General features: G+C 44.6%; 1 protein-coding gene across 2 annotated transcripts; it reads left to right on the top strand.

Annotated features, from left to right (window-relative positions):
- The first annotated feature begins 170 nt into the window (after positions 1–170).
- On the top strand, positions 171–24,283 carry DDO (D-aspartate oxidase). Of its 2 annotated transcripts, XM_004422210.3 has the most exons (5): positions 171–310; positions 2,123–2,298; positions 6,303–6,411; positions 9,620–9,796; positions 22,850–24,283. In XM_004422210.3, the coding sequence occupies exons 1-5, from the start codon at positions 171–173 to the stop codon at positions 23,415–23,417; spliced, it is 1,170 nt and encodes a 389-aa protein (XP_004422267.2). In that variant the 3' UTR covers positions 23,418–24,283. The 2 variants fall into 2 exon arrangements, with proteins under 2 accessions (XP_004422267.2, XP_087299870.1); XM_087443744.1 differs by lacking the exon at positions 171–310.
- Positions 24,284–24,764: the final 481 nt, after the last annotated feature.

The following is a 24,764-nucleotide window of genomic DNA, read 5'->3' as shown; positions in this document are numbered from 1 at the left end:
GGGTTTGTAAACTAGGAAGAGAAGTGCTGCTAAGGGAGGACCAGCTGCCAAGGGCTCCGCAGAGCCCCAGCTCCACGGAGCTCACAAGATGAGGTCAATCGCTCCTTTCTCAGGAGAATGAGTGACAAAGACACAGCCGTACAGGCCAATGGAGAGTCAGATTAGAGGGAATGCCCTTAATAAATTCCCCAATGGGAGGCAGTTTCGCTTTCCCTCAGCCTCTCGGGGCACTAGACCTACCACTCATTGTGAAAACAAGTGTTGGTGCCAGAGGCTTCTGTGGATTCCAAGGCTGCTTTTTCAGAGACAGGTACTTGAATTCTCCTGCTTGTGGCTCAGGGGTCATTCTGTGCATACTCCGGGAGCTTGGGGGTGTGTCTTAACGGGATCAGGTGACATCGATTCACAGGTCACAGGGCCAAGATGCACCCACCTTGCTGGCTCACTTCTCTCCTCCCTGGCAGCTGGTTATTCTCAGCCACGGATTACTTTCCCTCTCAACTTAATTTATCAGAGCTATTTTGAGAAAGTTGCTGGGCAGGGGAGGCCAGTGTGAAATAGTAAAGCCAGTTAGGGAACAGGCGGCTGCCTTCTACCCTGCCCCTTCCCTTCTCTTCCCTCTGCCCTGGCTATCCTGCTCCTTTTCAGCTAGCCAGCCCCCTGGAGAGCAATCAGGTTAACTAATGGCCAGGGAAATGCATATACTGCTTGAGAAATAGAAATTATACAGATTAAGCCTCAAGGGAGGACCTTAGTTAAAGTATCATAGTGCAAGAGACCTTCCGAGCTGGAAGATAGCATTGCCACCACCTTTGTCCTGCTCACAGCAGAGGGAACTGCCCCACCCCCTCCTGAGGAAAGGTGAATCTTTACCTGCGAGTGGCCATGATTTATGCCACAAGACCCAATGCCCTGGCTATTGCTGATTGGACAGGGAAGGGCAACTGTGCCAAGGGTAGATTTATAGGCTGGCTTAGCCCAGTAAATTGGCCTGGTGCTAGAACTTTGTCCAGTAGGGATGGCAATGACCAACTGGACTAATTGCATTTTCTGTCTCTGGAGTTTAAACCTGAGACCTGCAGAGAGAGTTAGACAGAGAGCGGGAACAGAGTAGAAAGACAAGCAGGGAAGCAAGGGTGGGCAGGGAAGCTGACAGTGCAGCAGGCCTCAGTGGACTCTGCTGATTAGCCGCAAGGAGGTGGGAGGGTGTTGAGCCTCCATCAACCGTCTAGTGCCCACACTAGGTGCCAGTCTCAGGATGCCCAGCTCAGGCTGCTGGGTGTCTGCCTCCTGCTTTTCCATACAAATTCTGGAAAGAAGCCCCCTTTATGAGATAATCTCAGTGGGTCTCTCTTATTTACCACGCAAAGGATCTAACGAAGAATCATCTGGCCCGGTTTACCAAGTAAGGAGTTGAGGCTAGGAGACGGTGGGTCACTCCCTAGGTTACAGAATCAGCACCTGACCGAATCCACAAAGGAATCCAAGTTCTTATCTCTGAGGGTGGGAGGGATGGAGGTGAGGAAGACAGTGACCAGTCAGGGAAGGGGTGGGGGGAGAGTTGGTTTCCAGTTAGAGTGAGGAGCAGAAGAGGAGACGCGGGGTTCAGTTGTTCAAACTTTCTGTCACGTTGTTATAATTAAAAACAAGTTTGTAGACAGTAAGAGCTGAGTTCTAAATTGCCCGTGGGTAGTGTCCTCTCAGTGGCTGCTCCTCAGGAAGTTTCTAGGAGCCCAGACTGCAACTCTGCTGCTCTTGTCACCTCGCTTTCTTCATGAACCTTCCCTAGGTTGTGCCCACAGGGAAAGTGCTTTGGAAAGGGGTGGAATGAACAGAATTCTCCCCCTAAATGCAAACCTACTTACCTGTTGTGTGTTCTAAAGGCAACTTTAGGCCGGTTTTGGGCTAATGTCTAAAACTCTGTTGAGTCCTTGTTGCCCATACCCCAAGATTTAATGGAAAAAGAGTTAAAGCTCTCATATCAGCCCATGAGAAATGCTGACAGGAAAGGTCTTATTTTGAGAGGCTGTGGACGTAAGGAAAGAATCCTCAGGGCCAAACTTTGTACTGGATGGAATAATCCTTAAAACAAAGTTTACACCCACACTTTCCCTCCTCACAGGCCCATGGATACAGTACGGATTGCAGTTGTGGGGGCAGGCCTGATGGGGCTCTCTACCGCTGTGTGCATTTCCAAACTGGTCCCACGATGCTCCATTACCGTCATTTCAGACAAGTTTACTCCTGATACCACGAGTGATGTGGCAGCTGGAATACTCATTCCTCATGCTTACCCAGGTGAGGGAAGGATTTTAGCTCCTCTGTCAGATAGGATAGATGTTAGATAGAATGACGTTGGTGGAATTCTGTTGACATGGACAGCTGGATGTACATGTAAGTGTAATGTAGGCTTTTAACATCTTATTGGTTCATCTGTGAGAAAGGCTCAGTTATGCTGCAGGACAAAAACAACCTTCAAATCTTAGTAGCTTAAAAAGGAAAGGTTTATTGTGTGCTCACACTACGTGTTGACTGAGCATCAGCAAGGGATCTGCTTGTCACCCAGTGACCTAAGGTGATAGGGCAGTCACCATCTTGAATGTCGTGGGTACCCATGACTGGAGGAAGGCAGCTCTGAGGGGTCTCGTCTTAGCAATTAAAGGCTCTAACCAGGAAGCTACTGTCATCACTTCTGTGTTAGTGTTAGTCATGTGCTCCCACCCCTCAGAAGGAGGCCAGGAAGTGCAGTTCTATAGGCTCTCAGAAGGTGGACAGCCAGAAGTATTCAGTGAACAGCACTAATGACTACAATTGGTAACTCTAAGTCTTTCCACTGATACAGGTAATGACCATCAAGTCAGAAATTACTTATAATGGAACCAAAATGATCCTAACTTCTAAGCCAGTATTAAAAAAATCAGTCAGTATGTATTCAGCCCTAAAGATGTATTGATTTTTTTAAAACATGTCCACGCATCCTCTCCATTCTGTACTCTTCACATGAAACAGGAGGAGGAGGGAAAGAGCGTGAAACAGAAACCAAAATCACTTTGCAGGGAATGACGTTTATACTCATTGTCTCCACATCCTCATTTCCAGTCTCTTTTTTCCCCATTAGTCTTTATTCTTTAAATCAAAGTTGTACATGCACATAGTTTGAATAATCAAATGGTTACAAGATTTATTACAAAAAACAGCAATCTAGACTATCAAAATTGCCCTGTCCGTTTAATCCGGAAACTCACGTTCTTCAGTTCAAGAAGCTGTCTTTGACTTACTCAGCTGTTAACTTGTGCTTCCTGATGCCTCTGTCCCTCTTTCTGGAATTGTTATGCTGAGCCTCCTGGACTGGTCCTCCAATTCTCTTAGCTTCCCTGCTCCCACCTCCACCCCTCCTATTTCTATCTCTTTCTCTTTTTATTTTACTTTCTGGGAGATTTTCTCAATTTTATTTTTTACCTTGCTATTGAATTTTTTATTTCTACTATAGCATTTTTCAGTCTAATGCTCTCCCAACTGAGCTATTTCGGCTCCCTTCTACTATAGCATTTTCAATATTCCAAAGCTCTTTTTTGTTCTCTGGATTTTCCTTTGCTAGAACATCCTATTTGTGTCCTATGGTTGCAATATCTTTTCTCGTCTTTCTGAAGATACTCATAATAGCTTTAAAAGTTTCCTGTCCCTGCATAGTTTCTGTTGTCTCCAAGTTGTTTGATGTTTTTGTTTGATGTTCTCATTTTTCACGTTGCAAGTTTTCCTTGGCCATGTGGTCATCTTTACTTGTCTGCTGACTTTGAAGAGCAGGACCCTAAACAGAGGATGGGAATGTCTGAGCACTTGTGTAGGGCTTTTTGCCTTGAGCCTCCCTGGAGTGACGTGACAGGGCTGTTTAGTTGGGGGACCTCTGGTGTAATTATGTTTAAGTCTTTCTTCTTGGGCAGGTCACGTTCCCCAGAGGAGAGGCTGGGGAGGGAGAGGGCCTGGCTGGCAGTATTCTAGAAGGTGGGGGGAGAAGAGGGCTGGATATTAGCATCCGGTTTGCATGTGTTTCCTAACCCTCCTATTTCCAGTATGGTATCCCTGCCTTTGCCTGTGCTTGGTGTTTCCTAGTCCAGAGACCGCGTGTTTCACCCAACAGAGAATAAACCCATGTTTTGCCAGGATGGGGAGGGCAGTGGCCTTGGTGTTGCAGGTCCAGGATCTTGGCGTTATCAGCAACCGTGATGCTGGAGTGCCTCCTGGGAGCTGCCTCGCGAGGAACGAGCACAGCAGCCTGGTGTGTTTGCAGAATGCTAGCTCACACTGGGAGCCTTTCTTGTGACCAGAGTTCGTGTGTCCATTTTCCAGGAGCCCCCTTGCTTGCACCAGGCCCAGGTGAGGTTATCAGAAGGCTGTCTGATAGTCATGGAATCATCTTTAAGGAAGGACGCTCATCTGAGAGTTTATCCAGGCCATTGAGGCTCCAGCTCACCCTTGGGGCAGGTGGTTGGGGTTCTTGGATCAGGGTCTTTCTCTCTGATGCTTCTAGATAAGGGCTCTGGTCTTCTCTTTGGGCTTCTTTCAGACCAGCCCCAGTGGTAAATACCTTCTGTGATCATAAATGTCAATACCATTTGGGGACCATACTTGTTCTATAGGGTTGTTGTGAGGATTAAATGAGTTACTACATGTAAAGCATTTAGAACAGTGCCTGGGACACAGTAGGTGCTGTATCAGCATTTGCTTTTGTTTTTACTGCTGCTCTGGCTACAGTTTTCTTGTACCAGCACTTGAACGTGAATTAGGTCACCAGGCTTCCTCTACCCACTGCTGAATTGGAATTGTGCATTTTTTCGGGATGACTTCTGCAGCGTATGAGTTGCAGCCACTATTTTGTTTTTAAGGTTTGAGATGGGAATGGGGGATGCATTTCAATACAGCCCCACACACTGGCCTAGGTTGATGGGGTAAAATCCATCTGAGGTCTGATTTCGTTCTCTTTGCAGCTTATTATTTATTTCCTCCTTATTTCTAAACCAGTGGCCCCAGTCTGCAATTTTGGAATACAGTGTTGGGTTTACACGGGCACATGTTTAAAGATGACAGCACAGACTCACTACTGAAAAAAATATTTTTTGGTTCTTTAATAAGTGAATTGCTTTAAAACCCTGCTACTGAAATGCCCTCATTGACCTGGGGGCTTTGTCTGGGGAGCAGGTTGTCTCCGCGGGCCTTTTCATCTCTACTACGAACCCCAAGGACATCTCTCCAAGCAGAGCTGACCCAGCATCTTCTCTGCCTCAGAGCCTTCGTCTCCTCTGTGGCTCTGCCCATAGCAGCCCCCCAGGATTACTGTTCTCCAGTCCCTGGCCTGACCCTGGACTCCTCCTCATGACCCTTCCTTAGAGATCAGATGTCCAAATACTTCCCTCACAGCTGGATTTGTCTGTGCCTCTGGGTTATGCTTGCTCTCTGTGCCTACACTGGACACTATTATTTTTAGTCTTGAACTCTGACCCTCATTGCCTCCCTGACAGGGCTGGCACCCTTCCGGAAGCTGTGTCCAAATCCAGTCTCTTGTGCTTTGGCAGGGATGCCTGAGGGATAGAGAGCACTGGTCCACGGGACTCTGACAGAGAGGTGGTACCTGGTGTGGTTCCTGTACACCCCTGGTAACCCTGGGAATGCTACTCTAAGCTGGTCCATGATTTCATGGAGTGGAGGGGGATGGATGGCAGGCTTGGATGTGGCTGCAAGGAGCTCTTCTCGAGGAGCTCAGCTCTGCAATGCAGGCCTTGTTTCCTTGTATCAGAAGAGTGAGCAACCTGGGCTTCCCACTGATGTGTAGGTTGTTCTCTATCCTCGTTGACCTGGGCCCCACAGATTTCCCCTTGTCACCCACCATGTTTTCAGCCCCCAGGACAGAGGCCCTGGGTCCTTTCTCCTATCATCTCAACTATATGGCCAGCTGGATGCCTCAGCTATGAACTAACTTCTGCTCAGATTGGTTATGGGCCCTTCAAAGACCTCTGGAATACACCTAATGCCAAAGACCACCTTCCAGCTGGCTCACATGCCAGATTTTGCCCTGAGTGGTTGATTTCCCCTCCGTTGTTTTATCATTATAGGAACATAAACCAACAGCATGTCAACATTCAAAACTCTGGTCGCTGACAGATCCTCCAACACAATGTGGTACTTTATCTAAATGTCCCTCCCTGCCTCTTAATTTTTTCCCAGTTTCTAGGAAGGAACTTGTCTGAAGCATAGTCATTATCCTCATTTTCCCTTCTGTTCTGCTTTGCTTCTCTGCGTGATTACAGACACACCCATTCCCAAGCAGAAGCAGTGGTTTAGAGAGACATTTGACCACCTATTTGCAATCGCCAATTCTGCACAAGCTGGAGATGCTGGTGTTTGTCTGGTGTCCGGGTAAGAGAGGAAATCTGACATTATTTTAGAATTGACAATGATCATAACAGACTTTAGATTTCAGCATAAAAATATTATTGAGTATCTGCTGTGAGCAGAGTGCGGAATTAGATGTGGGAGGATTTAGAACATTTTAGGCTTTACACGAAAGAACTTGAGAAAAACAAGTTATAATATTAGACTTTTTAACGATAACCTTTACAGTTTCCCATCACAAATACTATTTTGAGTTTCCTCAGGGATTATGCAGTGATTTGCAAATATGGCTAGAAAAACATATAGCTTGGGTTATGTGGGAATGATGTGACTGATGGAAAGCAAACAAGTGTGATATTGGAATGGGTGCAGAGATCCAGGATAGGGACATCTTATTTATTTGGTGTCCCTGGAGCATGAGATGTTCCAAAAAGTAAATTTGCAGGTCACTAAAGTTGCCTTTTGAAGTGCCATTTAGGAAAAAATATTTCTGAAATGGTTAGCAAACTTCTATTGGATTTTTAATATCGGATTTCAGGAGACATGTATAATTAAATGAATGAGTCTAAAAAATAAATCCTATTTAACATTTCTAGCACAACTAGCACCTAAAATATGACAATATCTTTCTATATCTTCTTAAACAGAGATCGCTAACCATTCTATCACTTTTAATTTATGGCATAACACAACTGTGGTCTATATTATCCTGTGTGATAATACAGTCAGGTCCTACAGCGTTCTGAAGAGCAGAGGGATGTTTGCCTTTTACTAAGTTCTCAAAACCACTGTGTTTTTTTTGTACTGTTTTAGAGAAACTCTCCTCCCTCCTCTTTTGAAATCAGGTTGTCTGCTGCCATTTCCTGCTAGTGAACATACCTGCATCCGGCAGATTTCTACCCTTTTCCTCTTCTTTCCTGCCCTCACCATCACAAACACCAAATGATGTTGACGTCACTAATTTCCCACGGTCCGTACCCAAAGTAGCAACTTTTACTTCTCTACTTTCTGCAGATGGATTGATACTATAACTGTCTCCAGAGCTAGTTGATGAGCCATATAGAAAAATTGTTCTCACTGATTTATGGCCAAACTTTTTGTCCCAAACCAACACGACCCAGTGTAATTCACAAACTTTGGCTCTAAGTAATTTTTGGAAACATCTGTGTCCAAAATTCAAATGTCCTTTCAAGAGTAAGACTTTGCCACCATTGAGGATATTAAAAAGAATGTACTTTAAGCTATTCTAAAAGAGATTTATTTCCCTCACATGAATGATTGTTATCCGACTTGCTTCCAAAAAGGACTTGAATCAGTCAAGCAAAGATAAGGGCACAAATGTCCTGTGCGTCTTTGGCATAAGTATATAGCCTTATTCATCTATTCATTCCCTCAAACAATTTATTCAGCATTTATCAGTACCAGTACTCTCCTAGGTATCAGGGGTATAGAAAGGAGCAATGCAGTACATACTGCTTGGCATATGGTAGATGCTCAATAAACACCTGTTGAGGGAATTTTTAAGAAAGACAGACATAGTCCTGCCCTAGTGTAGCTTATGGTCTGTAGGGAATGTCCTGAATCTAGTGAGTTACAAATGAGACACAAATTACCAAGGGAAGAGTACAGAGTTCTATGGAAGCATGTATCTGGAGAATAAACTTGCTCTGGGAAGTTGTGAGAAGCCACCAGGAAAAAAGTAATGTTTCAGTAGAGACCATCCAGATGAGTGTGGATTAGTCTGGTGAGGTTGTAGAGGTGAGGGGGCAGAGACAGGGTTGGGGACAGAGGAGGCAGCATTCCAGGTAGAGGGAAGAGCGCATGTATAGACCTGAGTCTAAAGTGACTGTGCTGTGTTGGAGGGACTGAACAATTCCAGGGTAATGGGAAGCCATTGAAGGATTTTACACAGCGAAGTAACTGATCACATTTGCATTTCAAAAATATTCTGTCTATAGTTTGGAGCACAGATTTGTGGAAAGAGAGATAATGGTGGGATAAATTAGGTGTTGACAGTGAGGATAGAGAGTAGATGGATTTGAGAAATGCTTAAGAGGAGATTTGATGGGTCTTGAGAGTTGATGGCATGTAGGGGATGAGAGAGGATAGAGTTAAGGATGACTCTGAGTTTTGGGTGTTAGCATGTGGGTGGATGGGGTGCCATTTTCTGAGTTGGATAAGACTGGGGAAAGGGGTAGGGGAAGAGTGTGTGTGGGGTTAATGTATGAGACATGGAGGTAGACTTACCCAATGCGGAGTAGGCAACATGAGTCTGGATCTGGTTTTGGAGCTCAGGAGAGAGAAGAGGGCTGGAGATGTTCTGAGTGTTCGGCCTATAGATGATGGTGAAGATACGGAAGAGAGCAATCTAGTTCAAGGAGACTGTGCAGAATGAGACGGCAAGAGGGCCCAGTGTAGAGCCCTGCAGCAAACAACATTTATACCTTCCACAGGGACCGCTTTGAATGGATTACTTAGAGATATAAATTCTGGTACATTAATGACCACATCATTAGCAACCATGTAGAGCACTCAAAGGATTTTCCTCGCTATTTTAGAGCAGCCATGATTTAGAACATTTATTCCTATTGATGAAAACAACCCAATACTTATAAATCCAAACATGCCTAGCAGCTATTGGTAGCACTGTTACAGGCTTCTTGTTAACAACCAATATCATTCCAGCCTCATCCACTTCCAACCGTGCTGGTGACTTAGTGATAACAGGCTCCTCCTGACAACACTTGCTTCTCCCATTAAGAGCTAAAGGTGATGACCTACAACTTAACTCATAATTTGCACCCCTGCCTTCTGCACACCCACCATTGCTCATTCCAATTTAGATATTTTGGTCAGAATTGAGGCCAATCTTTAAACTTTTGATGGTTTACTTATAATTTATGTAAAGCATTATGCAAAACAGGAAAACTTTTCCTCAGAAATGCAGTCATAAGTAAATAAAGAAAATCTGAGCAAGAGCCTTTTAGAAAAAGAGAATTAAATTCAATCTTTAAAAGACACACTACTTTTGAAATGTCTTATTCCCCCCAATCATGAAGATTTTAAATTTAGCTACTGAGTTATCTTAACCCAAGAGAATGGAAGAATAGATCTTTTTCCCTTTATGTGTACAGGAATGTGTTTTAAATGATTTAGAGAATGTCACATGGGGTTCCTAGAAATGTGTCATTTCACAAAATTTCAAGAAAATTTTCCACTTAATATGTTTGAGTTGGCAGATATTTCGGAGCATCCCTGCTGAAGAAGTGCCGTTCTGGGCTGACGTGGTTCTGGGATTTCGAAAGATGACCAAGGCTGAGTTGAAGAAATTCCCCCAACATGTGTTTGGTCAAGCTTTTACGACCCTGAAATGTGAAGGCCCTGCCTACCTGCCATGGTTGGAGAAAAGGTCAGTTGAAAGGGCTCTTTGCTGCTTTCTTTATCTGTCATAGCCATAAATAACTGCATAGCTATTCATAAAATACATACTGACAATTCTTTGTGGTCCCTCAGAGCTCTTTTCCAGTGTGCCTTGTTGCTCACAAATGTCTAGGGCTTTGTAAAACAGTCTGAAGACAGCGTTTGTGTCACAAGGAGTGAGTCACGCCACGCTGCTAGTAACACGTCCATCTTCTACTTCTAGTGTGCACCTTGATGCACGATTTGGCCTCCTTCCCCCCAATAAAACCCACTTATTGAAACAGTATCTTAGTTTCCTTATCTGTAAAATGAAGAATTTTGGAGAGTACACTTCCAGCTATAAAATTATAATTACTCTAGTTCTTTGGATGAGAGAATTTTAGGCTTATTATAAATTGTTTTTGAATTTTTTTTCTCGTTAGTGATAAAGAAAATAGCTTCATTATTTTCTTTGTTATAAATAAGAGCTCTAAAACTGAGGGCTTATTTAAATTAGGTATTTGCTTCCTCACCAAGTTCAGCCCCAAATATCTTGACATTGCATTTTGGTTTGGTTTTCACGAATTCCTGTTTCCAGTTAGTTAGGAAACACATTGAGAGCATTTTTATTTGAGACACATCAATAAATCTCTCTTCAGTTTAGTCTGGAAATTGCATGCGTATTGAGGGTTGTGAAACCTTGACACTTCCAATCCCCAAATCTGTATATTTGGTAGATGAATAGGAACAATGAACATTATTATATAAATGTTGAAAAAGTGACTTGAGGTAAGCAGTGGCAACAATGATCTGGTCCCCTATGTAGGCTATAGGATAATTCATTCGTACAATTCATTAATTCCACAATTCTTTGTTGAACACATATATAAACTCGGCACTGTGCTAGAAAATGGTCAAGAAAGGATCAACTATGATCACTTTTCTTAAGGAAACCATAGTCTATTGGGAGTGATGGTGTGTATGTGTGTATATACGTGTGCGTGTGTTTATATATGTTAATTAACAATTACAGTAACACATATGGGAGGGTTTAGTACAGGTTTTGAGGGTGGATTGGGAGCACAGAGGAGGGAGCCTAAGTCTATTAGGCTCATGTCAGGAGCATCATGATGTGTGTTTGTAGCTTTGTAAGTGCTCTTCTCACTTTTACCTCTTAGCAATTTATATGGGACATTTTACTTTTGTAAGTTCCAGTTTCATAAAACCCACACTTCTGTGCCTTGTTCACTGGCCCATAAACCACTGTTTGTATGCTCAGTTTGAACCTGCATACATCAGCTGATGAACATTTTGAGCCATCATATGATGGAGTTGCTCATGAGCCAACACTCACGTTTCAGCAGCATCGCCATATTTTCTGGGTGGCAATGATATGGAGTATTCATTTTTGTCCTTATATCATAAAAATGACTGGAAATAGAAAATTGGAAGTGCTAATGCTAGTGGTTTGAAGTTGAGGTATCATATATTTTATCTTAATTAAATTCACATAAGGGGAAATCATTAGGCACGCCAAAAGTGGCAGAAGTTTACTGTCAATATGGTGCATAACTTTTTTGATTATGATAAAAAAATGAAATAGAAGAACATGTACAAAATGTTGGGTATAAAAAATGAGGTGTCATTAGAGAGTTTTATCATTTTTGGCATTTTTAGTTCTCTTGGGCTGAAGTTTCTTTATTATCCCCAAGTCTGTTGTATGGCTTCCTCATCTTGGACTTTTGTCTCAGTTGTTCAGGAAGGTCTGTAGAAAACCTGACTGGAGTCCTGTGGTCTCCGGCAGATCAGGAAGAGGTGGGTGAGGGAGAATGCTACAGAGTGTTTGTTCCCATCACAGAGACTGTCAAGGGATGGCCAAGAGCTTTTCTGTGTGGGGATGGCCAGAGAATGGGTCAGGGATGGTAATGGACAAGAGAGGTAAGGGAAATGAATGAACTCTTGTAAACCCTTCATGCAAATTCCTAACATTTTCTTTTTCATTTTGTCTCCCTTTCTTCTTCATACATTTTTTTTCCAGAAGCACTTAAGAGTAAGTTGTATACATGATGCACCATTTATGCCCCTATTTATTCCTAAACATTGCTACTTGTATTTTCTAGGAACAAGGGTATTCTTTTACATAAACACAGTACTATGATAAAAAAAATCCAGATATTTATATTGATACTATATTCTGTGGACCTTGTTTGTATTTTTCCAATTGTCCCAATGAAGTCCTTTGTATATATATCTATACAGATATATATAGATAGATATCTATGTCTATCTGGTCCATGATCCAGTCCATGATCACATGTTGCATTTAGTTGTCATGTCTCTTTAGTGTCTAGTCATTGTCTTTTATGAGATTTACAACTCTGAATAGTACAGACCAGATGTTTTGTAGAATGTCCCCCAATTGGGGTTTGTCTGAGGTTTCCTTATGATCAGGTTGAGCTTATGCATTTTTGGTGGATAGAAGGAACATTGAATCCTTACTGCACCATACTAGGAGGCACATGGTGTCAGTTTGTCCCCAGCTGGTGATGTGAACTTTGATCACCTGGCCTGCCAGGTATCTCCAAGGCAAAGTTACTACTTTTCCCCTTTGTAATTATTAAATGCTTTGTCAGGATATACCTTGGGGCTGTGTAAATATCCTGTTCCTCATCAAACTGTCACTTTCTAGTTTTAGTATCCATTGATGATTCTTGCCTGAGTCATTACTATAATGTTTGCCAAGTGATAATTTTCTAACTCTTTCTAGAAGAGCTTTTCCTTTTCCTATATTTATTTATATCACTATGGACTCACAGATTCCTATTTTATTCAATGGGTTATAGTCTATTACTCTTATTATTTATTTTTATGTTCAAATTGTCTAAGGTTTGGCCAGTTGCCCTTCCAAGCTGCCCCTTTTTGACATGTCTGCACCTGGTTTTTTGTTTTTTGCTTTTTGGTTTTTTTTTTTTTTAGCATTTTCTTACTTATGGGCACAAGATTCCACACACTTCAATTTGGAGAAAAAATATTTTCTTTTCATGAATATTTCCCTCCATCTTTTCTGTAATAGAAACCTGAGGCAATGCCACAATTTAAATTTACGGATTCAGTGCAGAATATATAGCCTTTACTCTTCCTCCCTCCCCCTTCCCTCTGTTCCCTGAAGGTCCCGTCTGTTGTGATTTTGGGTATAGCTAGAGAACACACCCAACATCAGACCCTCCTCGACCTTGTCCAGCCTGTGCAAGAATACAAACAGAAGCCCACATGCGTATGTGTAAATATTTAGAAGTTCTAAATCAAGCTAACAAACCGTTAAATAAGATATAATTATCCTTTTACCATAACAAATGTGCCTTACCACTGCCAGAAGGCCAAGTTTACATTTCGAATTCTTGGATTTCCGGGAGTGCTGCGCCTTAATGTGGCAGCAAGTGGCCTTAGGCACATGCTGTGAGGGACCCCAGCCCATACACCCAACTTCCATCCATACTCTCCCCTTGAAAACAGCTTTCCCTTGGCCACCCATTGGGCTCAGGGATGCACACAGGGGCATGGTCTGCCCTTTGGAGGAAGACATTGCAGGCACTGGAGGTGGGGAGGGAAGATGGGGATCTTGAGTCCCCAGCCCACGGACTGGAAGTGAACGGAGAGGACTGTGGCTGAGCACATCCCTCAGCCCCACATACTACTTCTCATGCATGCCTGGAGAAGGGCCAGAGCCAGGTCCTCTAGGTGGCCCAGTGGAAGGAAGGTACAGCTCAGATTAGCCGGGGTAAGTTCTAAGTCCTAGTAATAGTCTTGAGCTAACGGGTCATCAGGGGGAGGGGATGTGACGTTTCTCCCAATCTTTGTCTGATATATTGGATATAAAGTCTAGACAGAAGACTTAAACAGAAATTCTTCCTGGGAGAGAGGGTGCATTTCTTTCATTTTGCTTTAAGGGACGGATAGTAGATAAGGTCCTTGGGAGATGGGGAGTTTTGATGGGGCCGAGAGGGAGCATGAGGCTCAGGGCACTGGAAGAGGTGGCAGAAGGGGTGTCGCTGCGGGAAGGGGAGGATGCAGGAAAGCCAGCTTCACCCTCATTTACGTGTCACCTCCTCTGAGGAGTCTTCATAAGTCTCCCGGTTTGCCTGTGGCTGCCCTGGGCAGTAGGAAGGTCCCCCTTGGGTGGGTAGGGGTGTCTGTCCCCAGGCTGGACAGTGAGTTAGGGCCAGTCCCCAGCACGGCTGCTCTCCGTCCCAGCTGCTCTCCCTCTCTGGCTAAAAATGAATGTTTTAGCTGTGGGGCCACCCTCAACTGTTTTCACATGGAAACAAGTATTATCTGAACAATTTGTTCTGGCTGCTTCTGAAGTATCACCTTCTAGAAAATAGGCCCCTTATTTCCATAATAACCTTATTTTCAGGCCTAATCTCTAACTGTGGGATGAAGGCCTGGGAAAAATCCCTATACCCTCTCATTAGTTGGAAGCCTGCTGTCAGCATTTTACTCCACCTAAAATAACCCGGTGAGTGGTACTTTGTGCCAGTGGGAGCCACCTCCTGACTGCAGTGCCATCAGGCCTGATGACCAGCCAGCTGGGGTTCGTGCCTTGGAGCTCGCTGCTTCCTGTCTGTTTTTAGGTGACAAAGTCAGGGAGAAGAGGTCCTAGGGACTGCTGTTGTCCCCCATGGAGTCCTGGGGAGGCCTTTTTCAGTCCATTTGTTTGAGATACACATCCACCATGACAGGGGCACGGGTCTGGGACACGAGTCCTCAGGCAGACGGTACACACAGTCTACTGCAGGGAAGCCATGCGGAGGAGATGTTTGTCCTAGCAACCCCACATCCCACCTTTCAGCACCCCCTTGTGCCCCTGATACCTCATGCTTCCTCCTGACCCCCAACGTGGGGCCTGCACAGACAGCACGCAGGGCCTTCTCTCTGTGGAGATTAGCTGTCCCCCCTTCCCTCAGGGCCTGGCATCTGGCCAGAAGGCCAATGTGGAGGAGGAAGTGGGTCCCCTTTCCTCTGGCAGGAGGCTTCGTAGGGCAGGGCCTCCTCTCAGCCCGAGGCAAGCCTTTCAGGCGAGGATTTCAGGCCAGGAGGGAGGCAGGGCAGCGTCATAGTGGTGGGTGGGACCCCCGCGGCTTACCCTTGGGCTGCCACCCACTCTTGTCCACAGAGGCAACCCAGCTGGGAAGCCACACAATCTCTGCTTGTTCCTCACGTCCAGGGTCTGTTTTGTTGCCTCCTGTGCCCCTTCTACACAAGGTGAGTGTTCTGGCTTCAGTGTCCTGACTCAAAAACGGGCATTTCACTCAGTAGGCCGAGTGAACAATGGCTTCAACCTAAGCTCTATCCTTCTGAATATAATATAATCTTCCAAGCAAGAAAACAATGTTTTTAACCATGAATTAGATCTTTAGCATTTTTCAAAGAACAGAGGGATCATCTCCCTCTCAAAACAAAAACAAAAACAGAAACCATATATCCAACTATCTCCAGAACAAACAAACAAAACACCCTGAGGTTTAAACAGCCACGCGGATCATGTTTTATATCTTCGGCCAGCGGAGTCATATTCTGTTGCATTTTACTGCCCCTTCCAGGAAATGAATCACAGAGGCAATAAGTCATCTGAGCCTGTCTCTCGGCCAGGCATCCTACCTAAATAAATCATCCCAGGGGAACCAGGATCGTCCTTCCTTTATGACATCCAGGAAGCTGGATGCCCGGTTTCTGTGCTGGGGACCCCGGAACTTAGGTGCATTGTGTCTTTCCAGTAGGCCACGCCTTATTCTGTAGCCCTGAGTAGGCCTCGCGCTGCCCACAGCACTGACCACAGTGAGCTTCTCTCTGTACTTTCCTCCCCACTCATCTAATATGTCCTCTCTCTTACTGGCCCTGGGACAGCCTTCAGTCTCCCATCTCCTATAGCTTCTGTTCTCCCACTTGGCCTGACTCACAGCGGTGCCAAGAAAGGAACTCCTGTGGCTCCCTCAGCCACAGTTGGACAGAAACATGGATTGTACATTAGGAATGGTACAGATCATCCCTGCCTTACACATGCCCAACTTGCGAAGGTCCCTTCCTGTGTGCAGCAGATTCCTGATCCCCTGTGCCCAGCACACACCATGCCGCTAGAGTACAGCCTTCCTTTCCCAGGCCTCTATGGATTTCCTCCCCTCTCAGCATCTGCCATCCAGCCCCAAACCAGAGGTGCAATGGGCAAAAGATGGTCCCAGACACAGTCTAATGTGAGCACTCCCCTTTCTCCCTGGCTGTGCAAAGATGAACTGTGAGGGCACCAGCCAGGAAGGTGGAAAATGTTGATGTTCATTTTTTCTGATGATGGCAACAAAGTTAGCAGGGTATAGATGGAGTCTGTGTGGGGTGCAATAGTCTTGGGGCTTCCAGTGGGGCTTCAGTAGCCGCCCTAAGGCAGCTGCAGAGGTGAACTTGTTTCCCGAAACCACACTTGCTAGACGGACTAAGGATGCACGGCTGCTCTCCTCCAGGACCACCCTGCCCATAGAAACCTTGGGCCTCATCCTACTTCCTTCCCCAAAGGGACCAGAGGCTGCTCCACGCCTGAACAGGCTTAGCGTGATTAATACAAGTTCCTGGAGTGGACAAGGCAGACACGGATATTCTGAGAAGTGGGAGATAGAATGCAGTTTACTTTATTAGAACATGCATTGCAAAGGAATGAACGAAGATTGGATCATCAGATGAGATAATGCTGTCAGGTCAAAATTAGACCATATGTATAGATATATAGATACTTAGTTGCTTTGTAAACATAAAATGCATTTTTAAAATTCTAACTATGGTAAGCTATTTTAGGTATAGCTACATCAAGTGTCACTATTTTTTTCCCCCTCATCTTCAGACAAAAAGACTGAAAATAGTTAATTTTCTGATCACTGTTAGTAAAGTGTCATTCTTCAGGCTTGAAGCAAGGATTAATTTTTTAATTGACTATGTCTAATAATATGCAAATAATACATAATAGAAGGACTAGGTTTAACAAATTCTTGATGTAAAATATCTTGCAGAGCCAGCCGTCCCCTCTAGGGCCCTGACCACCATCCTCTCCCGGCTGTTCTGTCTCTCTCCAAACTGCAGCAACGGCTTCCTATCTCTTCACCGTTTCTCTCCTCTCCAAGCTATCCTCACGCAGTAACTCAAAAACTCAATGCTGTTTCCCTCATTCCAACAAACTTTAAGCTATAGATCCTGTCTCTGCTGTCATTGGTCCTTCCTGGGGCCAGAGAGGAGCTAGGCTCCATGCAAAGGTTGGGAGAAATGTCCTCTTCCCAGCTCTGAACACCCTCCTTTCCCCCCGGGCTCCACAGCAGCCCCGCTCAGGTCTGAGTATCACCAGTTCTCTCAGAATCAGTCCCCTCAGGCTCTGACCCTCGCCCTCTAACAGAGGAAGCTCCAGCCAGTCCGAGGAGCCAGCTTGGGAAAGAACACGGTGCCACCCCCTCCTCCCTCCACCATCCTTGGCGGAGACACAGATTTTCCAAAAGCAATCTGATCTGCAGAGAAGCATCTCGGCCTTCCCACAGACAATCATGTATCTTCTCACCACAGAGTCGTCTTAGACACTTAAGTGAGAGTTTTTACTTTATATTTGCATAACTCAGAGGTCTATTTGGATAACATTCCCAGAAAAAAGGTATAAGCTGTTAAAATCTTAACAAAGGACTGTTAAATGTCTACCTTTGGCAAGATGGAAAGCACTTAGAAATTTTAAATGGCAAAAAAAACTTTTCCCCCAGTTTCTACTCATCAGGTTCCAAAAATAATGAAGGTCTAAGTTTCAGCCAATGCATTCCAGGTGCGTGCGGGTTCCAGGGCAATATCTTGGCTCTGCTGCACCCCTCGTTCTGTTCCTGCTGGTCTGCACCCCCCTTCCTGCCCTGCCCTCCCACTCCAACGCCCCTGCCTCCTTCCTGCAGCCCCTGCTGCCCAGTGCTGCTGTCCAAGCAGCCCCTTCCCTCTGTACGCGGCGAGCTCACCAGGGTCCTGTCTTTACCAGGTGTCCCCCTCCCCGGCACGGCATCTCCACACCAGAACCCCCACCTCCCCGTTTAGAGCTGCCCAGGGTTCCTCTCTCACATAGCTTGGGCTGTGGCAGGGGATAGGAGGTGGAGTGCAGGAGTTGCCTCTAGTTCCAGGAGAATGGAGGGAATGAGGGGACTCCCCTGTGCTCCTGGGAGGTTGTGTGAGTGTGTGTGTGTGTGTGTGTGTGTGTGTGTGTTTAAAGAAATGCTTATTGGAGCCCGTGTTCTTCTCAGTGGCACAGTCTGCTCAATTTCCCTTCTTGCTCAAACTCCCAGTGAACTGAAGGAAGGGCCCTGAAGACAACCATCCCCGTGTTTATGGGTCAGGCTGATGCAGTCCAGCAGAGGGCTGACTTTCGGTTTGATGAAAACACGCGCTCTTAGGTTTTAGGGTGATGGGCAGAGGACATTGGGCTGGGGCTTTAGTGGGCACGGCTTCTTGAATCTCTCCATCCCCCATTTCCTCATAGGAGTTTAGGGCGATAGTATTCTCCCTATCCAGGATGAGGTCTTACTCAGTTGCAGGAAGCCCCAAGAGGAAAGTCACCAAACTTCTTATACCCCCCACTATGTCACCCTAAACCTCCAGAATAACTGCATCGTATGGTTCTAAAAGCACCTTGTAGGTGCCGGTCACCCAGTTTAACATCCAGCTTCCAAGTCCAGTGCCCTCCTACACCTGGTGTCATCCTGATGCATTGCCCGGGGCATAGACAATAATGACGGGGCATCACCACGCGGTCACATTGCAACAGCGCAAGGATGACTGGTCCCTGGGCACGTTCAGTAAGTTTTTCCCTGGAATACAAGGCCTGGGAGGGACCCAGTACAGCAAGCCTGACTTCCAAGAGCCCATTCCCTATGATAATTTACGAAGTCTCCAGGTAAGGGGTGGACTTTCATTAGTAGCTCAACTAGCAGGGTGCCCTTGAAGCAGAAAAGAAGGACATTTGTATTTATTGAATTCTTACGTAATCACCATAAAAACCCTGTGAGCTCAGCACTCTTATCCCTAGGTTATAGTTGAGGAAACAAGTTCAGTGAGTTTAAGAAATTTGCTCAAATCTCAAGGCTGGTAAATTCCTTTATTTCTCTGAATTAGGAAATAATTCTGAGTTCTAATGTGGTGGTTAGAATATGGAACATAATGTTTAAGTAGTAACACATGGAATTCACAATCTGTTAAAAGCAAAACCAAATAATATCCAAATAACGATCAATAGAAAACATTTTTTTAAAATCCAAATGTCATTCTTAGAGGCTCTAAAACATAATTAAACGTAAATGATATATGGGTGTGGAGGGCAAGCATACTCATATATGAGATACCAGGTCTTACTGTAGTGTAACACATCCCTAAACCCTATTTTTTCTTATTAAAATACCTTTATTGAGCAACTGCAGTGTATTATGCACCGTGTTAGCCTTCTTCCAAATGTTATCTCATTTTATTTTCACAATGAGCCTATGAAGTCAGTATTATTATTTCCAAATTGTGGATGGAGGATTAAAGTTTAGAGTTGAGTAACTTGACCAAGGTCATATGACTGGTCAAGGGTAGAGCCTTCCTAAACTCTTTGTAAAAGTCTTTTCTGTATGTTCACTATCCTAAAGATTATAAACACACCGCAAAATGTCGGTAATGCCACAAAATTCCAATTTACTCCTCTTTCTATGCCAGTGTTAGGAAAAAAAGAAACTTTACACAGTGATCTTACCTTTAAAAACACTCATTTATTGTTATATTTTTAAAAAACATAATTTAAGCTGCCAACTTGTTTATTCCACTGAGAGAGTTGAAAACTTGTGACCATAAAATTTTCTGCATGAAATACTTTCTGTGAACTATTTTACTTAGAAAAGAAACAAACAAGACAGTAGCCCCAGCCTCATTCTCTCTCTTTTAACCACTTTTAGTTACACCAAAAAGTAGTCTATTGGCTTTATAGGTTCTCAGGGGCCCTAAAGTGTGGATGTTGCCAGGTTTTTTTCTTTGGTTTCCTTGTCTCGGGTAAATGACACACTGTCTTCCATGGATTTTCAGAATAACGAGCAAGGTGGCATAGAGTACAAATGCCAGTGCGTAGAGCTTAAGTTCTGTGGTTTGGAGCATTGCTGCTTGAAATAACAGCTTGCATTTAATAGTACACGCACCACCTGTTCGTATGATCTTAGAGCAAGAGGTAGCCTTCGAGTTCTTCTAGCCTAGCTCTGCTTGGCACAGTACAGGCCCTCAGCAAATATTTGTCGAATAATAAATGTACCTAATCCAGAGGCTTCCAACTGTTCTTGTTCAGTGGAGATACTTCAGAGGTAGGGTAGCAGGGGCTGGGGTGGGATGCAGAGACTGAGAAGATGGAGACCTGCTCAGGCCACCCATGCCCTCTTCCCCACCCCCAGCATCTCACCCTTCAGCCAGATGAGGGAGAAGGTGGAAAGCCACTGATATAAGCCAATGCTGCTATTTTACAGAATAGGAAACTGAGCTGTTGGGGTCAGGATCTAAGATGCAGTGAGCAGCAATGGGTGTCTTCCATTCTCATCCATTTGCAGCACTTTCTAGAAATGGGAACCAGTGTCAGAAGACAGCCAGCTTCCTGCTGATCTTTTTTTTTTTTCCCCCCAAAGCCCCAGTAGATAGTTGTATGTCATAGCTGCACATCCTTCCAGCTGCTGCATGTGGGACGCGGCCTCAGCACGGCCGGAGAAGCCGTGCGTCGGTGCGCGCCCGGGATCTGAACCCGGGCCGCCAGCAGCGGAGTGCACGCACCCAACCGCCAAGCCACGGGGCCGGCCCCCTGCTGATCTTAATGCAAGTTTCAATTGAACTTTCCAGTCAAGAAGTAGGAGTGGAAAGTTGGAATCACTTCAAAGAGTTTCTCCTTGCTAAGTTAAAATCGACTGTCAAACCATGCCATTGTTTACCACTTTCACAGACATCTCTTATTTATGCTCTGGAAGTTTCTGCCTTGTCATATGCTTCCTTTCAGCCTTAAACCTCTCTTTATCTGGCCTTGAAGGCAGATGGTACTCAGAACTGTTGGCATGACCACTTCTGCTCTCTCAAGGGCAGGTAGGGCAACAACACTCTACCCACATTTCTGGTGTCAGCCCTTCCCAGATTCTCCCTGGAACAGGCCTGAGTTGCAGCTGTTGGAGAGAGAGGGTGCCAGTGTGGCACCACTCAGTATTTGTCAGGGTTCTCCAGAGAAACAGAACCAATAGAATGTATATATATTGACGTCTATCTCTCTATATAGTATATATAAAGTATATGTGTAGATATTATGGAGGCTAAGTCCTAAGATCTGCAGAGTGAGTTGGCGAGCTGGAGACCCAGGAAAGCAGATGGTGTAGTTCTGGTCTGAAAGCTGGCAGGCTTGAGACCCAGAAAAAGCCAATGTTTAAGTTTGAGTCTGAAGGCAGGAACAAGCTGATGTCCGAGTTCGAAAGTGGAGGATCAGCCTTTTTGTTTTATTCAGGCCATCAACTGATTGGATGAGGCCCACCCACATTTGGGTGGGCAATCTGCTTTACTCAGTCTACCAATGTAAATGTTAATCTCATCCAAAACTACCCTCACAGAAACACCCAGAACAATGTTAGACCAAATATCTGGGCACCCCATGGCCCAGTGAAGTCAACACATAAAATTAACCGTCATACACTCAAACCAGGATTTCACATTGTCTTCAGTATTGGCCAACACTTATGTCAAGCCCTTTAGGTACTGGGCACTGAGCTGGGTCATAGCAGCATAAGACATGGTCTCTGCCCTTGATAAATTTATAATTTATTAATATCAGTCCCCTAGAATGTATTGTGCTTAATATCTTTCGAAGTACTGTCATGCCCATTATTTCATTTGAACTTCACAGCCATCCTCTTAGTCCGGCAAGTGAGGTATCACCCCCATGACACAGATGAGGAAACTGAGGGTCAGAGAAGTGAGCTGAGTTGGCCAAGACCTTAAAGTTAATGTGAGGCAGAACTGGGACATAAACCCATGCTTTCTGATTCTACATCACCACTCATTCGGAACTTACTTCATTCTGCCAAGTATTTACACTCCCATCTCCCAGCTCCTTTGTCAGCTCTTGAGGAAGAGCCCACACATTTTAGGGCCCTCTTAGCAGTACCTTGCATCCAGGCATCCAACCTGCATCTGTTGAACAGAGCCGCTGATAGTCTTTTTTTCACATTATATCCTCTACAAGTGACCTGTGAATAAGATTATAGGGTTTAGGAGTTATTGTTTAATGGGTACAGAATTTCAGTTTTGCAAGATGAAAAAAGTTCTGGAGATGAATGGTGGTGGTTGCAGAACAATGTGAATGTATTAAACTTAATACCATTGAACTGTACACCTAAAAATGGTCAAAAATGGTGAATTTTATGTTATGTGTATTTTACCCCAATTTAAAAAAAGAAAGAATTCTATTTCTTTTTGTTATTGATGCACTTTGTCCAAAAAATCATTATCAACTGCAACTGTCATTTATTCCATCAGCTGCGAATATTCTGTGTTCCTCTCATGCTAACATCCCTGTGGCAGATGTAAGGAGGGAGCATGTGTCCCCTGTCCCAACCATCTAGTTAGGGAGACCTGACTAATACAAAGGAACATGCAAGAGTTAACAATATGAGACAAAATGTCCCAGGCAGTAAATTTAGGTGCTAAATAAATGGCATAAACAAGAAATGCTTGGGTATTTAAAACGCCAGATTAACTTGGTATTTATTTAGCATCTAGAATGATATGGAAACTCTACTAAACATAAAAAGGACAAGACACACAATTTCTTTTGTTTCGAATTTTTGAAATAGGTCTTTATTTAGGTTCATCTTTAGGAATCCCCAGTTTCCTAGGATGTGGGTTGGTCGATGGCTGGAACTTGGCCTGCCGGGGCCCCTTGCTTCCGTGATCCTGTCTGTCACTTCCCATGAGGGGTTGAGCAGGAGGCACCTAAGGCTCACCTCAGGTCTCTCGTTCTCCCCAGGATCAAAAGAAGTGGGGGCCTGATGCTCACCCAGCGGATAGAAGACCTGTGGGAGCTTCACCCATCCTTTGACATCGTGGTCAACTGTTCAGGCCTTGGAAGCAGACAGCTTGCGGGAGACTCGAAGATTTTCCCCGTGAGGGGCCAAGTGCTCAAAGTTCAGGCTCCCTGGTTGAAACATTTTATCCGAGATGGGAGTGGGCTGACATATATTTACCCGGGTGCATCCGATGTAACCCTGGGTGGAACTAGGCAAAAAGGAGACTGGAATCTGTCCCCAGATGCAGAAACTAGCAGAGATATTTTTTCCCGATGCTGTGCTCTTGAGCCCTCCCTCCATGGAGCCCGCAACATGAGGGAGAAGGTGGGCTTGAGGCCCTCCAGGCCAGGCATACGGCTGCAGAAAGAGCTCTTAGCCCGGGAGGGCCGGAGGCTGCCTGTGGTGCACCACTATGGCCACGGGAGCGGGGGCTTCTCCATGCACTGGGGCACTGCTCTGGAGGCCGCCCAGCTGGTGAGTGAGTGTGCCCAAGACCTCAGGACCCCCAGTCCCAAGTCAAAGCTGTAGATGACACGAAATGACAGCAAATGGCCCTGCAGACTATTGATCAAAATACAATTTAAGCACCAGAACACCTTTAAATAACTTTTCCATTGCATGAAAATTTAATTAAACATGACTTTGCTTTCAAAATTAGAAATAATGCAATATGTATCAGTAGACTTAGGACTAGTACTAATCTAATCTAGTACTAGACTTAAGTCAGTACTAATGACATAGAGCATAAAGCTCTATTTTTGTTAAAAATACTTGCTATAGTGTAAGATTTCTTTTAGATCTGGTGTCCAGGGATCTATGCTAATTTATATGGATGCTGGAAGCTGTAGAGATTTTAATACTTTTTGGCTCATAAATCCACAGGAGGAAATAATGTATGGAAAACACTTAACTAACTCCCTGTCAGTTGCAGAGCTGCCCATGATGCTCTTAGGTTGTAGTCAAATGAACACTATAATCCCTCTAAATAAATTTACACAGTGATCACGCAATTCAAGCTTATTACATTTGATGGAAGACAAAGCGTGATTCCTGCTAATCCTAGTGGCAATCTCTTCCTCCCTTTGGCTGGTAATGATCGTAGAAGAAAGGGATGAAGTTGCCTACAGAAGTGGCATCAACTCAATAGCTGTCTGGGGTCAATCACCTAAGGGGCGTACTTTCCATTACCACAAATGACTGAGAGCTGGCTTGTTGGATGGTTGACTTCGCCCAAGCATTTTTCAGGATTGAATAGCTTGTGTAGCCAAAGAGCTAATTTGCTAATTAAAACAGAACAATCATTCTAAATGAAATATAACCAAAGAGTTTTCTGTAAGTTGCTAAAAAGTATTGAGGAGGAAGGAGAATGTGTCTCATAATAAAATTTGTTTGGAAATTGCTGAATTAAATCAATCTAACCTGGTGTCTTGACTTGGGCTTACTCAGAGCCTCTAATCTGCTCATGTGCATTGTGAACACTCAGGAGGGTTTTTGGCTTGAGTCAATGGTAGAGGAGGTGCTATTCATTGAGGTAGGAAAGCTTGGGAGAAATAGACGTAATTTTAATTTTAATTTTTTGGGGAGACGACATGTTTAGTGATAGTAAGTTCTATCTGGACATCCTGGGGGGAGATGTGGGGTTGGCAATGAGAACAAGGGAACGAGAAAGCCCCCAGCACAGCTCCGTTTTTACTGTTTTGTTCGTTAAGCTTTTGCATATGGTTTTGTTTGACAATAACGTTGTGCTGGGAGAGAGAAAGAGGGAGAGAGAGAGAGCACACTCCAGAACCAGAACTAGTACTGGAATGTCTTAATCGTCCCTCTCAGCTACTCAAGTTCCCAATTAAATCAAGTGCGGGTTCTTTTCTATAGATT

The sequence above is a fragment of the Ceratotherium simum genome, chromosome 19 (assembly GCF_057802395.1).
Source record: "Ceratotherium simum simum isolate JZ-2026a chromosome 19, ASM5780239v1, whole genome shotgun sequence".
Lineage (NCBI taxonomy): Eukaryota > Metazoa > Chordata > Mammalia > Perissodactyla > Rhinocerotidae > Ceratotherium > Ceratotherium simum.
The sequence above is the reverse complement of the archived record's forward strand: the minus strand, read 5'-3'. Positions and strand labels throughout refer to the sequence as shown.

Excerpts from the sequence above, each read along its gene's own strand:
- DDO (XM_004422210.3), top strand. The coding sequence starts at position 171 with ATGCCCTTAATAAATTCCCCAATGGGAGGCAGTTTCGCTTTCCCTCAG. Across the intron at positions 311-2,122 it reads GGCTGCTTTTTCAGAGACAG|GCCCATGGATACAGTACGGA; the intron begins GTACTTGAATTC and ends CCCTCCTCACAG. Across the intron at positions 9,797-22,849 it reads CTGCCATGGTTGGAGAAAAG|GATCAAAAGAAGTGGGGGCC; the intron begins GTCAGTTGAAAG and ends CGTTCTCCCCAG.